The sequence below is a fragment of the Sipha flava genome, unplaced genomic scaffold (genome assembly GCF_003268045.1).
Source record: "Sipha flava isolate LNK unplaced genomic scaffold, YSA_version1 68_pilon_pilon, whole genome shotgun sequence".
NCBI lineage: Eukaryota > Metazoa > Arthropoda > Insecta > Hemiptera > Aphididae > Sipha > Sipha flava.
Window position 1 is genome coordinate 1,511,315 of NW_020273608.1, and position 13,368 is coordinate 1,524,682.

At 36.6% G+C, this 13,368-nt stretch overlaps 1 protein-coding gene across 1 annotated transcript in view; it reads right to left on the reverse strand.

The window, feature by feature from the left end:
• The window catches only part of LOC112691946 (proteoglycan 4-like), a 40,528-nt gene extending 27,656 nt beyond the window's left edge, over nt 1–12,872 (reverse strand). The window contains exons 1-2 of the mRNA XM_025566425.1: nt 12,639–12,872; nt 4,708–4,784 (exon numbers count right to left, since the gene is read on the reverse strand). Coding sequence (XP_025422210.1) covers nt 4,708–4,758 — 51 coding nt within the window. The 5' untranslated portion in view covers nt 4,759–4,784; nt 12,639–12,872. The remainder of the gene's footprint in view (nt 1–4,707; nt 4,785–12,638) is intronic.
• Between the last annotated feature and the right edge of the window lie 496 nt (nt 12,873–13,368).

Genomic DNA, 13,368 nt, shown 5'->3' on the forward strand with positions numbered 1-13,368 from the left:
GTCAACGTCAAATCCAACGCGAACGGAATACTCCATTGTAATTCATTTGTTTGCTGCATCATAAACACATCTCGAGTCCCGTCGCTGTAACCGAGTAGAATATATCAACCATGCACGGGACCAATTGCTAATAATTATTGACAAAATACGTGATCGATCAGTATTTCATTGATGTTATTAATTTTCATGCCGTGTCAATATTTCGCAATAAATTATAGTGCAACAAAATAGAAACTGTTGTTCTCGAAAACTATGACAATACAGTATTTAACATCGGGTGTATAAAGCGTTTCAAAATCGAATTTATTTAATTACAAGATTTAGGAATAATTCATTTTCATTAATTTTTTAAAATTTATCACTCTCATATTAATGCTAAAAAAAAAAAAAAAAATCATCAACCAACGAGTTACAGAATTTCAAATGTTGCTTTTTCCAAATTAAATTATTTTTACTCAAATACTATATTTTCCTGTTTGCAGTTAATTTAATTTCGTAAGTCTTATCCAATTGTTTGATATAACGTTCGAATAAGAAACTTTGCAAATTGTATAATATAGAATTTTATAAAATGCTCAGTCTCGATTATTCCTTTGTACCTGCAGTAATAATATTACTAACGTAATTTTTAATATTTTATAAAACTTCAATCAAGCAAATAAACAATAATACTTACATAATTAAAATTATTAAAAAGTACAATTTATAGTATTTAATTGTTTTTTAATGAAAACACTTCAAACTACATTAAATAAATATTTTCATATTTTTATCTGTGTTAATCGATTTTCCTTTGATAAATTGTGTATATGTTACCGGTAAAGTTCGAAAATGGGTAATTTACACATTACTCGAGTAAAGTTCACCTTACTCATATGAATAGTATAATGTGTACATTATTCAGTGTGCTATGGATAAGGTATGAAATAGAAAAAAAACCAAATCGTATTAATTCGAAAAAAAAATATTAAGTAAATTACGTTTTATTAAGTTATTATTTTATGTATAAAAAATTTCAAAATTAAAAATAGTTATTTATTGGAACAGATTCAGATGAAATTTTGAGTGGCAAAACATCTTCCCAGATTTACATTTACTCCTACATTTATTTGTTAAACAATTATTTTTACACAAACATTTTTTTAAAACTTTGACCACCGAAAAGAAATTGTGCATTAGCTATTTCACATGAATATTTTTTTGTAGCCAACACTTGTAAAATATTTATAAAAGGTTCGTTATGATTTATATTTTTTCTTCACGTTTCTTATTTCAGATAATATGTTATAATATTTTGATTTCGTTACATTAACCAAATTCTCATAGTCTTTTCATTAATTAATTTATTAAAACTCTCATAACATTTCTCTTTTTAAGAAGACAAGTTTTTTAAAAAAAAAAAAACTAAATGATCAAACATTAATAAACCGAACAAGTGAACTCGAAAATCGATAGCACTGTACTGAAATTTAAAATTATTATACAATATCAATGCACACGATTTATTATAATGCACAATTTATATTTTATTAATATTATCAACCATTTGTATTTTGTCGTATTTTATTTGATGAAAACACTTTGTCCACTCAAAGGTAGATAATGTACGAGTACAAATTAACCCGGTTAATGTACTTACAAAATAAACGTTTTACAAATATGTTTACTTTATCCAAAAGGCATGGGTAGTGTTCACATTACTCGGGTGATGTTTACATTACCCGATTTTCGTATTTCACCCGTACATTTTTTTATGTACATTTTTGCAAAATAACCAGAATTTGTTTTTAATTAAATTAATCTCGAGGGAAAATAAATAGTCAATTTATTTTTTAATAAACAGTTCTGTAAAAATTTAACGAACTTTTTCTGAATTATAAACCCAATAGATATATCAAGACTAAAAAAATAAATGTTTAAAACAACTTTACACTAACGTCTCATTTAATTAAAATATATGGTATTTTTGTAGGAACTGCAAACGTTGGTCAGCCGTTACGAAAACAGATTTGAATTGTGAATGACAACGTTCTAGTATGATATTATGACAGATAGCGTCTTTGAAAATATATTTCATCAATGTTAACAGTTAACAGTCTCATGCCACACGAAGCGAATAATAACCCAGATTGCATGAAATATATAATCTTATGGCCAATAAGACTGGGCATCCAGCGAGACGTTATGTCGCACAGGTAACAAGTATAATGGTATGATGTATAATCCACACGCACTTTTACGCCTCGCGTGAGAGAGTTAAAAAATTAACCTAATTTACGAACAAAAATTATTTATTTTTTCAATTAAAATATTTACTTATGCGGTCGGGGTTAATATGCGGGAAAAAATTATGTAGAGCGGTTAAATAACACAAATTTCTAATTTTCTGGTAACGTTTTGGTTTCCAGGAGAAACGTTTTAAAACAGTCGTCATCCCAGAACTATATACGCACATCGTCCCGGGGTGCCGTACGATTCGTTAAAAAATATAGCCATCCCTCCCGGAATCCGGGCTCCGATCTGAAAAACCCCCGAGAGCTGACGTTTTTGTAATTGTTCTTCCGAACGCGAGTCGCGTAACGTGTTTTATGTTTATTTTAATACACGTTTATCCCGTTCGCGATCGCTCGGTGGACCACCGTTACCGCGATACGATTTCGAGGAATCGAATTTCGAACGTCCGGAGAATAAAATAATCAACATCGCTACCCACCCCTTCCCCCCCCCCCCCCGTGCATGAACGTAATGCGCCGGAACAACGGAGAAACTGCCGAGAAATCTCGTTTTTGGGTGTATTACGTTTGTTCGTCTCGTTATTAATGACGTCCTATACGTATAGATTTTTCTCGAGCACCGCACGCTCACCGCGCGCTCCGTTAACCGGCGGATGAGTGTTCAAGAGGCATAATCGATAAGAGCTGGGTAACACTGTGCACGCGCTTGCACACGCCGTTCATTCTACTACTTCAATTACGGACGACGGCGTCGGTTATGATTTATGCGAGGTTTCGACGGGGAAGTAATGACAAACGCGCTCGGCAAAACAGCGGTAAATAAACATTATTGATATACAGCCGGGTATATCCGCCTTCCCCCACCCCCCGTCCAAAAATAACACAAAAAACAAATAAAAAAACCAAATAATTGCTGTTAACCGATGCCACGCCGCCGTGTCTCGGACACTTCCGAACGACCGCGATTGTTGTGCCCTTGACATTTGCAAAACCGATTAATTACGAACGTATTTTTTTACGCGACGTGAACCGCGCGTCCGCAACAATTCAACCGTACCGGACGAACTTGATCTGTGAACCACGCGAGATCCGCCAATACCGTCCGCGTGCTCGTCGGTCATCGTAATAACTACAGTTAAAGGTATAGCTATAACTATAGGCAGTGGTGTGCGCGCGGAGGGGGTTATGGGGGATATATAAAGCCCCCAAAGGGTTTTTTTTTTTAGTCTTAAACGTATTTAAGACATAATTGTGGTTAAACGGATTGTGTTAATAAACATTCACCGAGACATTCTATTATCTACAAAACAAATTATTGATGAATTTAGTGTAAAAACCAAAAGTATGAATATCCGCCTTGATTGAATTTTTTTTTTTTTTTTTTTTTTGTATGATAATAAAGAATAAAGATTGAAAATAGTACATTTTTATGTATGGCATCCCCCCCATACCAAATTCCTGCACATGCCACTGGCCATAGGTGACGGCACTGCGAAAGGAGTGGGAAGCGTTCTGGACGACTGCCAGTGTCTCGGTCTTCGGCGGCGAAGGAAGTCTTAAAAGGGATCAAAGAGCAAAGATCGTTAGAAGTTCTTATCGGAAAAACAAAGATCATCGTTCTGCGTTCGAGTTCATCATCACTAAGGGAATGGATTTAAATACAAATGGCATTACTTTCTGAATGTCCGAAAACATTGCTTTCCAAGCACTAAATTAATTTCATACATTAAGGAATTAAAAAATGTAATTTTATTTTGCATTTTAGATCATTTTTAAGACTTTTTTGCTTTTTAGAACATTTTCATGTTTTAAAGTCATTTTTATATATATTTGTTACGTGGAATTATAAAAGTTTTAAAAAAATATACATTAAATGTAAATTGTTTAAAATTTTTCGTTTTTCCTTATAAATTAGTTATTTTTACGAAGACCAGCTGATTGTACCTGCCTATACATAATTCTCAAATTTTGAAAATCCCCGTTCGTATTGTTAGTGTGAAACGACCTTAATCGTAAGTAATCTCGATAATGTTACGATACGCGACGACGGCAAATAACTAATACAAAACAAAATAATAATTTACATTACATTTTTAATAATGATATGTTTTTTATAAGTTTTAAATTATAATAACAATATTAATATATTATACATACATAAATCTGTTTTAAATTTTGTTTTTAGAAGATTTTTAAAAAAATTTAATGTATTTTTTTAAGAGATTAAGTCGTATTTTTTTAGGAAATTGTTCTTATTTTTGATGGTATTAAAGTCCGTTTCTTAATCATCATATATGACAGCAGTTCCGACGGAATGATATGCGGATAACGAACACATACACCCATCATATGGTTTAACTTTTTCATATAAAAATCGCCCGGTGCCCCAAAACACGTGGCTCGCCCTCCTCCCGTCGAGTTAAGTGACAGCAACAACCGCGCGGGACGTGACTGCTTTTCACGAACGACTTACCTTTACGAGGGCCACCAGAAGGCACACGGGCAACCACCGTTGCCCCAACATGTTCGCGGCGGTGTATTGGCGATTCACTGCAAAACAAAAAAAAAAAAACTGCATTAGTAAAACCGCGGAAATCGCGACCCGACGAAACCTGTTCACCAGGCCCGGGCACAACGGGAGGGCGTTAAAACCCTTCCGGTATCGGAAAAATATAAATCGCGCTCTCCATTTCTGATCGACAGATTCAATATTTTTTAACCTTATTCGTAATAATGCATAACATAATGATACGGCACTGTTACAGCGTAATACAGATGCGTTTCCAAACGTCTATAAAATATGACGCGCCACTTCTGTTGTTCCTGCGACCGCCAACGGCTGATGAAAGGTCACCGAAATATACCTGAATATCTACCGAGTTTTATTTCACGCGAGTCCTTCGACGTCCCGATCCGATCGTCGGACTGTTTACCGAAACGGAAGGCGCCGGCATTGTGCACCGGTAACCCGCTCGGCGGAAGGCTTTGATCCGTTACATTGATTGCCGGTATCTGCGAAATGTTTGTACTCGATTTTTAACCAGTGTTCAGGGCCATTCAGAGGGGGTGGAGGCAACGGGACCATTTTTCCCCGGATCCCATTGTTGGAATATTATTTATGACGCCCCCTAAAGTCTAGACGTGTAATAATTAATAATAATAAAGCCTCGACTGCACTGAGCAATTTTACACGCTGCGTGTCGGCGATTAGTGTCGCGCGCGCATGAGCGTGTAGCGATTTGTCCGATTACATTCAGCGATTAAATTATAAACAATATGAATAATATTCAATTCAATCATGTAAGTATGTAATGCAGTGCATGAATTCAAACGAGCTTGATTCGTTAAGGTTTGGAAAAATACGTTCGCAAGAATTTTGTTATTCTCAGTGAGTATTTTTTTATCACATATCTTATTATTATGGTCGAAGAGCTCCCAAATTAATTTGACCCTGGCCCCGAAAAACCTTGGAGGGACTGCCCTACCGGTGTTTGATGTTGTTCGGCCGTTGGACGAGAATATCGTGCGAACGCGTAACGAAAAAACAGCGTAAAAAGCGCGACGACAGTTCTCTGAACCGAATGCAATGCATATCACGTGCGCGTTCAAGTCGACAGAACGGAACAATGCGACACAGTTATGCGTGAAAGTATTGAGTTCCTTGAGGGATTAAGGATGGGGCAGGTCGGTTATACGTGAAGGATTTGACATGGTACGGTTTGAATTTTATTTTCGAGACCGGCAGTGGTAACCGCGGAAAGAAAGAAACTGGACACGCATGCGTGTATTCAGAACTGTTGGATTGAATGGTACCATAAAGGAAATTTTAAGAAACTGGAAAAATGACCTTCCTCAAATTGCATGTCTAATTTTCGGTTAAAAAAAATTTTAAAAATGTATGCGTTGAACTTTTAGCGTAAATCTACCACTCAAAAATTTGTTGACGAGAAAAAAGAACATCGTTGCAAAATCAATTCCTCTCTCGATTCGAATTTAAAACGCTATTATACTTTAATGTGTTTACCTAGGAACTTTTTCGTTATTACGGAAAAAGTCGATCAATACAATGACCACGGGTTCACTGTTACGTTTGAGAAAAATTGCTTTTTTAGGGAGAGAGAAGTGATGATAGTTAAATAGGGTTTATTTTTCTTTTTTTTTTTTTTTTTGTCAAACACTTCATTGACGATCGTTCCAGGCGGATTATTTCCTTAAACGATAAACAATAAAAAACCGAAAAATAAATAACAGTCGTAATAATTAATAATAACTAATTTATTATTCCGAGCTGTGCGCCGTGCGCGCGCTCGCGCGTATTATATGTTTCTACCGCTTCTCACGCTCCGTAATCGTATTCCTACAGAATGCGATCGCGAACGGGTTACGCGTTTCGAGTGTACGTACAACACACGTGTACATTATACATTGTTATTACTGCGCACCTACGTAATTGTGTTTATTCATTAGTGTTCGACTCGTAAATTTCACGGCCGGCAATAGAACCGTAGTGACGGGAAAAAATGTATTTCAAAATTTAAACTCCCGCGTCCGATTGTTACCATTATTGCTGCTGTTATTGTTATTATTATTACCGTTGTTACGTACGTACGCACTGTGCGCATAGCTCCGACGGCTCTTTACAGGATTTCGGGAATTTCCATGGCGCTCGAAGCGAAACATTATTGTACCCGTGACTCACACGAGCACTCCGCATCGTATATTTCACTTCCACCCTATGTGCGTGCGAAACGTGTGTACGATTAACAATGTGCGGTTATAACGTGAGGATGATGGTCGGCCACCGCGGGCGGGAGAAACGTCGACAGATACGTACTCGCAGTTACTCTCGGAGTCAATTCGGAGGCGGGTGGAGGCGGATGCTGCAGGCGCCGGGGTTTGAAGACGAGGAAAACTCGTAAGAACAGTCGTAAGGCTACGTGTTCGGGGTGTGAACGAATTCGCGTGATATTTATTCGCTCTACAGTTGATTGTATCGGAAAAAAATTTAAATATATGTTCAGATCTTTTCAATCGATGTTTTATTCAGTTTTTATTCAGTTTCCCCGTGCAATTTGTTATGTTCGGAATAATCAGTGTATGTATTAAGTATTACGAGAGCGATCTTACATGTTAATAAATTAGAACGGGGACGGGATTCATTTTTTTATTCGGTTAAATTTATTCAATCGATTCAATTAGTTCGTGTACGTTTAAAATGAATAATTTTATTTAATACAGTTTATATCAATTTTAAAACAGACGTATATACGAAAACCGTCATCAAATTTTTACCATGTTATAAAGTATCAACATTTTTATTAATAATACCATGAAATAATAATAAGTAATAACAGCCATTTAAAATTATTATTATCCTTTTCTTTATCGGACTTCGAAAAAATATCCATTATAACGTAATATTATACGACCTTTGCTTGCAACGACGATCTAAAATATAGCCATTTCGATCCTTTTCCTATTTAATACGTTGTCCGAACTGGCTTTTATAACTCACGTATCTTATAACTCCTGGGTTTTTTTTTTTTATTATTATTTTTAGACAATAAATACAGTACGTTGAAAAACATAAATACGTAACGGTCGAAACAAAAATAAATTAATACAACTACGTGCGTTTTTATTGATACTTAACGTTTCCGATAAAAATTTATAATTTTATATCGTAATATTTTGTTCAATAAACCACGATTGGCTCCAAAAAGATAAAAGAAAAAACCTCATTACTCGCGACGACGACAACACGTTCCCCCGAAACGTTTGTGCTACACGCCAAAACGTTAAGCCAACGCTTACAACGCCTGTGCGATGTAATCTGCGGTTAAACATGATCGTCGTACACCCCTCCGTCAATTGATTTAACACGTCGTGGAAGCCATGCGATTTTTTTTCACCGCACAAACCAGCCTCCAACGTCCTACGACGTTTACGTGCGACCGCAACGGATTAGAATTTACCGCGCGTTTTCGGAACGCGCGACGGCAACCACGCGCGGTATTAGATCACTCGGGTTGGTCGCGTGTACTCCCTGAGCGTCCCGTCCAGTGGCGCCCACGTAGGTTACCGAGTGGTGCGATTGCACTGATTTCTCGAGGGTCCCGGAGCCTACATACATTTGAGGGCCCCGCTCTGGTCTCTGAAGCTAACACTATAATGCAATTATTATATAACTATTCATCTGGATCTTTAGATGGTTGAATAAAACGTAAAGAGTTGGCAGTGCGAAATATGCAAACAAGTATAAATATGTAATAATGTTAATTGTGTCAGGACTATTGGTTAAAGTGGGGGGGACGGAGGGGGACGGAGTCCCCCTTCTTATTTAAGATCAGATTATGCGTCATTTTTAACTAAGTTACCAAAAACTGGATGAACGCTTAATGGCATTGGTCACTAAAATACAATATTAAATATACAATACTTATTACTAATATTACAATATTACATGAAATTTATTTTCTTGATTAATTTGAACAAGTGGAAATAATATATAATATGTAGGTATAACTATAAGCAAAAATGGTAGATAATGTACACTATGAGTTGATATAATTGAAGCTATGTCTAATTATAGATGATTCGTAATTATAGTTATTACCCATAGCTCTAAAATTAAAGTGATAGTGATATCGACTATTATTTAGAATAAATATAAACAGAATAGAATAACTATAAATAGTATAAATATTGAATTGTGATAGAGGATAGACACTATCTTATAGATAGTACACACTAGAGATCAGCACGGGCCGGTCTAGCCCAACCCAGCTCGTACCCTGCTGCCCGACCCACACCGGGCTTGGTCCGGGCCGGGCCATTATTTAAATATTACGGGTTGGTTATAGATGGTATCATAATATTATTCATTGGGCAGGGTCGGTCAAAACTAAAACTAATTAATTTAATTTGTAGCATTATGTATTCTATATCTATAAATAATTTTATATTTAAATTTTAATAAAATTTAGTATATTTTTTTTATTATTTTTTTTATAATACATTTATTGTCTTTATGAAATGTTTTTGTCTGCTAAGTCAATACTGAAATACTGAAAGGAAATACAGTTGATGTATATTTTTATTTACAAACAGGCATGGTCGGGTTGGACTTTGACAAAAAAAATTACAAACGGGCATGGTTGGACTAGACTTAAAAAAAAATAAAATATGGACCGGGCCTGGACGACGACAGTTTATAAGTTTAAGTTTTGGGTTGGATCAGGCCGAAAAAAAAACGGTCCGTGCTGATCTCTAGTACACACCTTATATGCAATGTACGTATTAGTTACTGTCTACGTTTACCAACAACTTGCAAGGTTAGTAATTGTTTGTTTTTAGTTTTGTTAAGTTTAAGTCAAGTGTTTTAAACATTACCTATTATGTATTTCAATTTATTTTTACTGAGCAGGAATATGTGTAGAGTTATTTTTTTTTTTTTTTTGGGGTAATTTGTTTTTATATCCTATGAAAGTAAAGTTTTTATGAACATATATGTATAACAGTAGAGGCTTAGACCTCATGGGTTTCCTAAAACAGATTGTTAAAATTTAGAATTAGGTAGGGGAACGCTCCTCAACTTTCGATGAATACAGTCCCCCACAACATTTTTCCCACTTTAACCACTGGTCAAGACTCAGGAAGCCACTACAAGTTGTATATGCTATTATGTTAATATGTTATGTAAGTACTATATAGAAATAAATTAGGATGAAGTGATTGATAAATTTGGTAAAACAAGTCAACACATATTCAATGCCTTAAATGAAATTACTGATCAAAACTATTACGTATGTCGTAGTATTATCATTGAAGTTCTTAACAATTAACAAGTTATTGTACTCGAAAAACTCCCTGAGAAACACCAACCGATGAAGTTTTTTTTTTTTTTTTTGTAATATTTAACTCAAAAAACCCCAATCAAAAAATTATTGTAAAGGAACTCGTAATATTTCAAAATTTATTCGAGGTAAGCACGCATTTGAAAATGCGTTTGGAAAAAAAAAAATGATTTCAATCAAACGGATATGATCGTATGGACGCAGACCGAAATAAATTTGGGAGCCCTATGATTGTAACTGCAGTGATTCACCAAAAACTTGCGCATTGTGTCGTCATAGAGGCAGCGGTCGCAAATGTCGATCATCCAACGCGTCGTCGCCGAGCGTTCACACGGTCGCCGCTTTGCCGCGGTTTTTTTTCCGTAATTATCGTTGTTACCGTAATTATTATTCCTCCGTCTCGCCCCGACGATTAATTGTGTCGTATTTTCGTGCGAAATTCGGAAAAATATCAAAACAAAATGCGTGCGCGTTACAAAAACAACGTGTATTGCTACAAACGCGTGTCACACGGTCAGGAGCAGTGACCCGGTCGGATTTTTCGTTTTTTTCGCCCAGCCTATTGGACCGGTGTCCGAGGATATAATTCAAATTTTACGGTTTTATTTGTTTGTTCTATAGTATTCTTCGTGTACCTGAAGGTCCACGTCGGCTAGCCATCGAAAAACATCACGAACAATAAAGTAGGAAAACCACAGGTTAAATATTTCATAAGACTTATAAGCAAAAGGATCAATCGCCGCAATGATAGTAGGAACAACTCGACGCATTATTATATCTAACAAATTTGCTCGTTGCTCATGTCAATATCGTAAACTGAACAAAAAGATATAATAACGCAAATATCGTGCACTGCGAGCGAAGGATTTGCCACTGAACAGTATGCTTACACAAAGATGAAAAAATAACTCGTTGAAAAAATATGTTCATCGGTCCAAACGGATTCCATACGCATATTACGATACAAGTCTTGCCGCGATGGGTATTGTGCAAAACGTTTGACACACGTGTGTTGCACTTCGCGATTTTAACACTAGAATTTCGGTATCGGCCAACGAATTGTTTTTGAATTCTTGAATATTTGACGAAAAACATAAATTTTATTTTATTTTTAATTTTATATAAATTTTATTTGATGAAAAACATAAAATTTATCGAACGCTGCTACGTCAAAACATTACACAACACAGTTTTAACGTCAAATTAGATAATCCTATAATCTTGTTTTTTTTATTCGTGAAATTGTTTCCAGAATAACTAATATTAGATAATGCACATTAACGGCTGGGCGCATCTGTTACGATGGGATCTCGAATCTTACTCGTTATATTAACTCGGGTAATCGACGAAATAACAAAATAACGTTCGGGATAAAAGTTATTGATATCCGTTGTGTGAAGCGAAGTAAAAAAATTAAATATTATAAAATTAAAAAAAAAAAAAATTTACTTAAATTCTGCTGCGCTGTTCGTACGTTTTATTGCGCGATATGCTTTGTATTTATTACTTAAACAAAGATCACGAGATTTCGTACGCGGTCACGTTGCTCTTTTTTTGTTTCATATTTTGTAATTTTGAACGTGTGTGTGTTTTTTCCGCATTAAAACGATATTACCGCAGTACACTTACAACACAACAGCAATAATATTATTTCCACGAGTAAACGCGCGTTGGGATTACGCGGCGCTCGTTTGTTTAGCGTCTTGATGGGAAACAGTAAAGTTAACCGAGCGGAGCGTAATTAGATAGCTAACCGATTTTGAATGAGGATTGCTAATTAATCATTTTCTGGACGGTGCGTTCTCCCGTAAAAATATCACGTAACACCGTTCAATTAGAAGCGCGATTCGCGATCAGCTACGTGAAATCGCAGAAGAATAGTAAAAAAATACAACACACACGCACGCCCACGCAAATAAAGTAGAGATGTTGAATAACGAAAAAATAATTGTTTTCACGGGCACGCGTGTACGTTTGGAAAAAAACAAAAAGCAAATAAAACATTAGTAAAAAAAACCAATAATACAGGGTCACGGAATTTTTACGGTCAGATAACGCCGGTGGTGGAAAAAAATATTACGCAGAGATTTCTGACCTGTAATGTTGGAACAACAATGTTTTGGCGAATCCCTCCGAGAACGAAAAGAGAATGATCAGAAAAAACGGCGTTCGGAAATTAAAAAGTTTTCCGAGTTTCGCTGTCTGTCCCCGGCCCGTAACCGCAAAGTTTCGATCGCGCAATAGATATACGATAACTCACTAAATCGTTGTCGGGAAATGTCACGTCGCAACAAGCCGCCGCCGCCGAGCGTTCCCGGACGGAAAACTTATTACGTTTCCACGTGTCGATACCGTAAAACACTGGCAACATGTATAAATAATAACGTTATGATAATTATACATATAATTCGTGCACGGGCGCATATTGTTACGACGTTCTCGGTGCATATTTCGACGGGAAACGTCTGCTCAGCCGGGGGGCGGAAACGTCACGTTATAATAATTGGATCGCATTAGAGTCGCGAAATATTTGTTGTATGTTACTAACCTGGTGGTACACGTAGACACGCTTATGGGCACGTACGGATCCGATTGCGGGTTTTTATTTTTTATTTTTTTTTAACAATTATTTTCTGTTCTCGGACGAAAAACGACAGCGCTGATAGCGAAACGAACGAAAAGGAGAAAAAAATAAAAATACGCCGTCACATCACCCGGTGTGTATCGCGATACTCGCGCGCAGTACGTTTCTCGGACGATCGCGAGAATAATATAGGAGACGATCCCAGACGCGGAGAAAGTTTATATATACACGTCGGCGCTCGGTGCGGGGCACGCCGACGACGATCGGTTTTTTCTTCTTCTCCTTTCTGGGGGGCCGATGGCCGTGAAACCGTCGTCGGCCGTACCTGTTGCGGCATTATTACACACGTGTCCCGTGCCAGTTTACGAGAGGAGACGGGCGACGTACATCATTCTTCGTGCCGCCGGTAGAGGATTTTGTTTTTTCACCCGTCCGTCAGTTTATCGTAATCATTATTTTATTTCATCGTCTTCCTCCGAATACGATAATCGTTAACGATATTAATCGCCGTCGTTTCGTGGCCCAACGCCATTACGCATTATATCACGTGCGCGCGCTTACGTGAGCGTCGAAGGAATAGGTAGGTGCTCCGCAGATCAGTATTTCGTACCGTCGTAGAAACCGACGAGGCGATCTAGCCACCGATTTTATTCGGATCGCATGACAATTGCACCAGGATCGTATTTAGACTTAC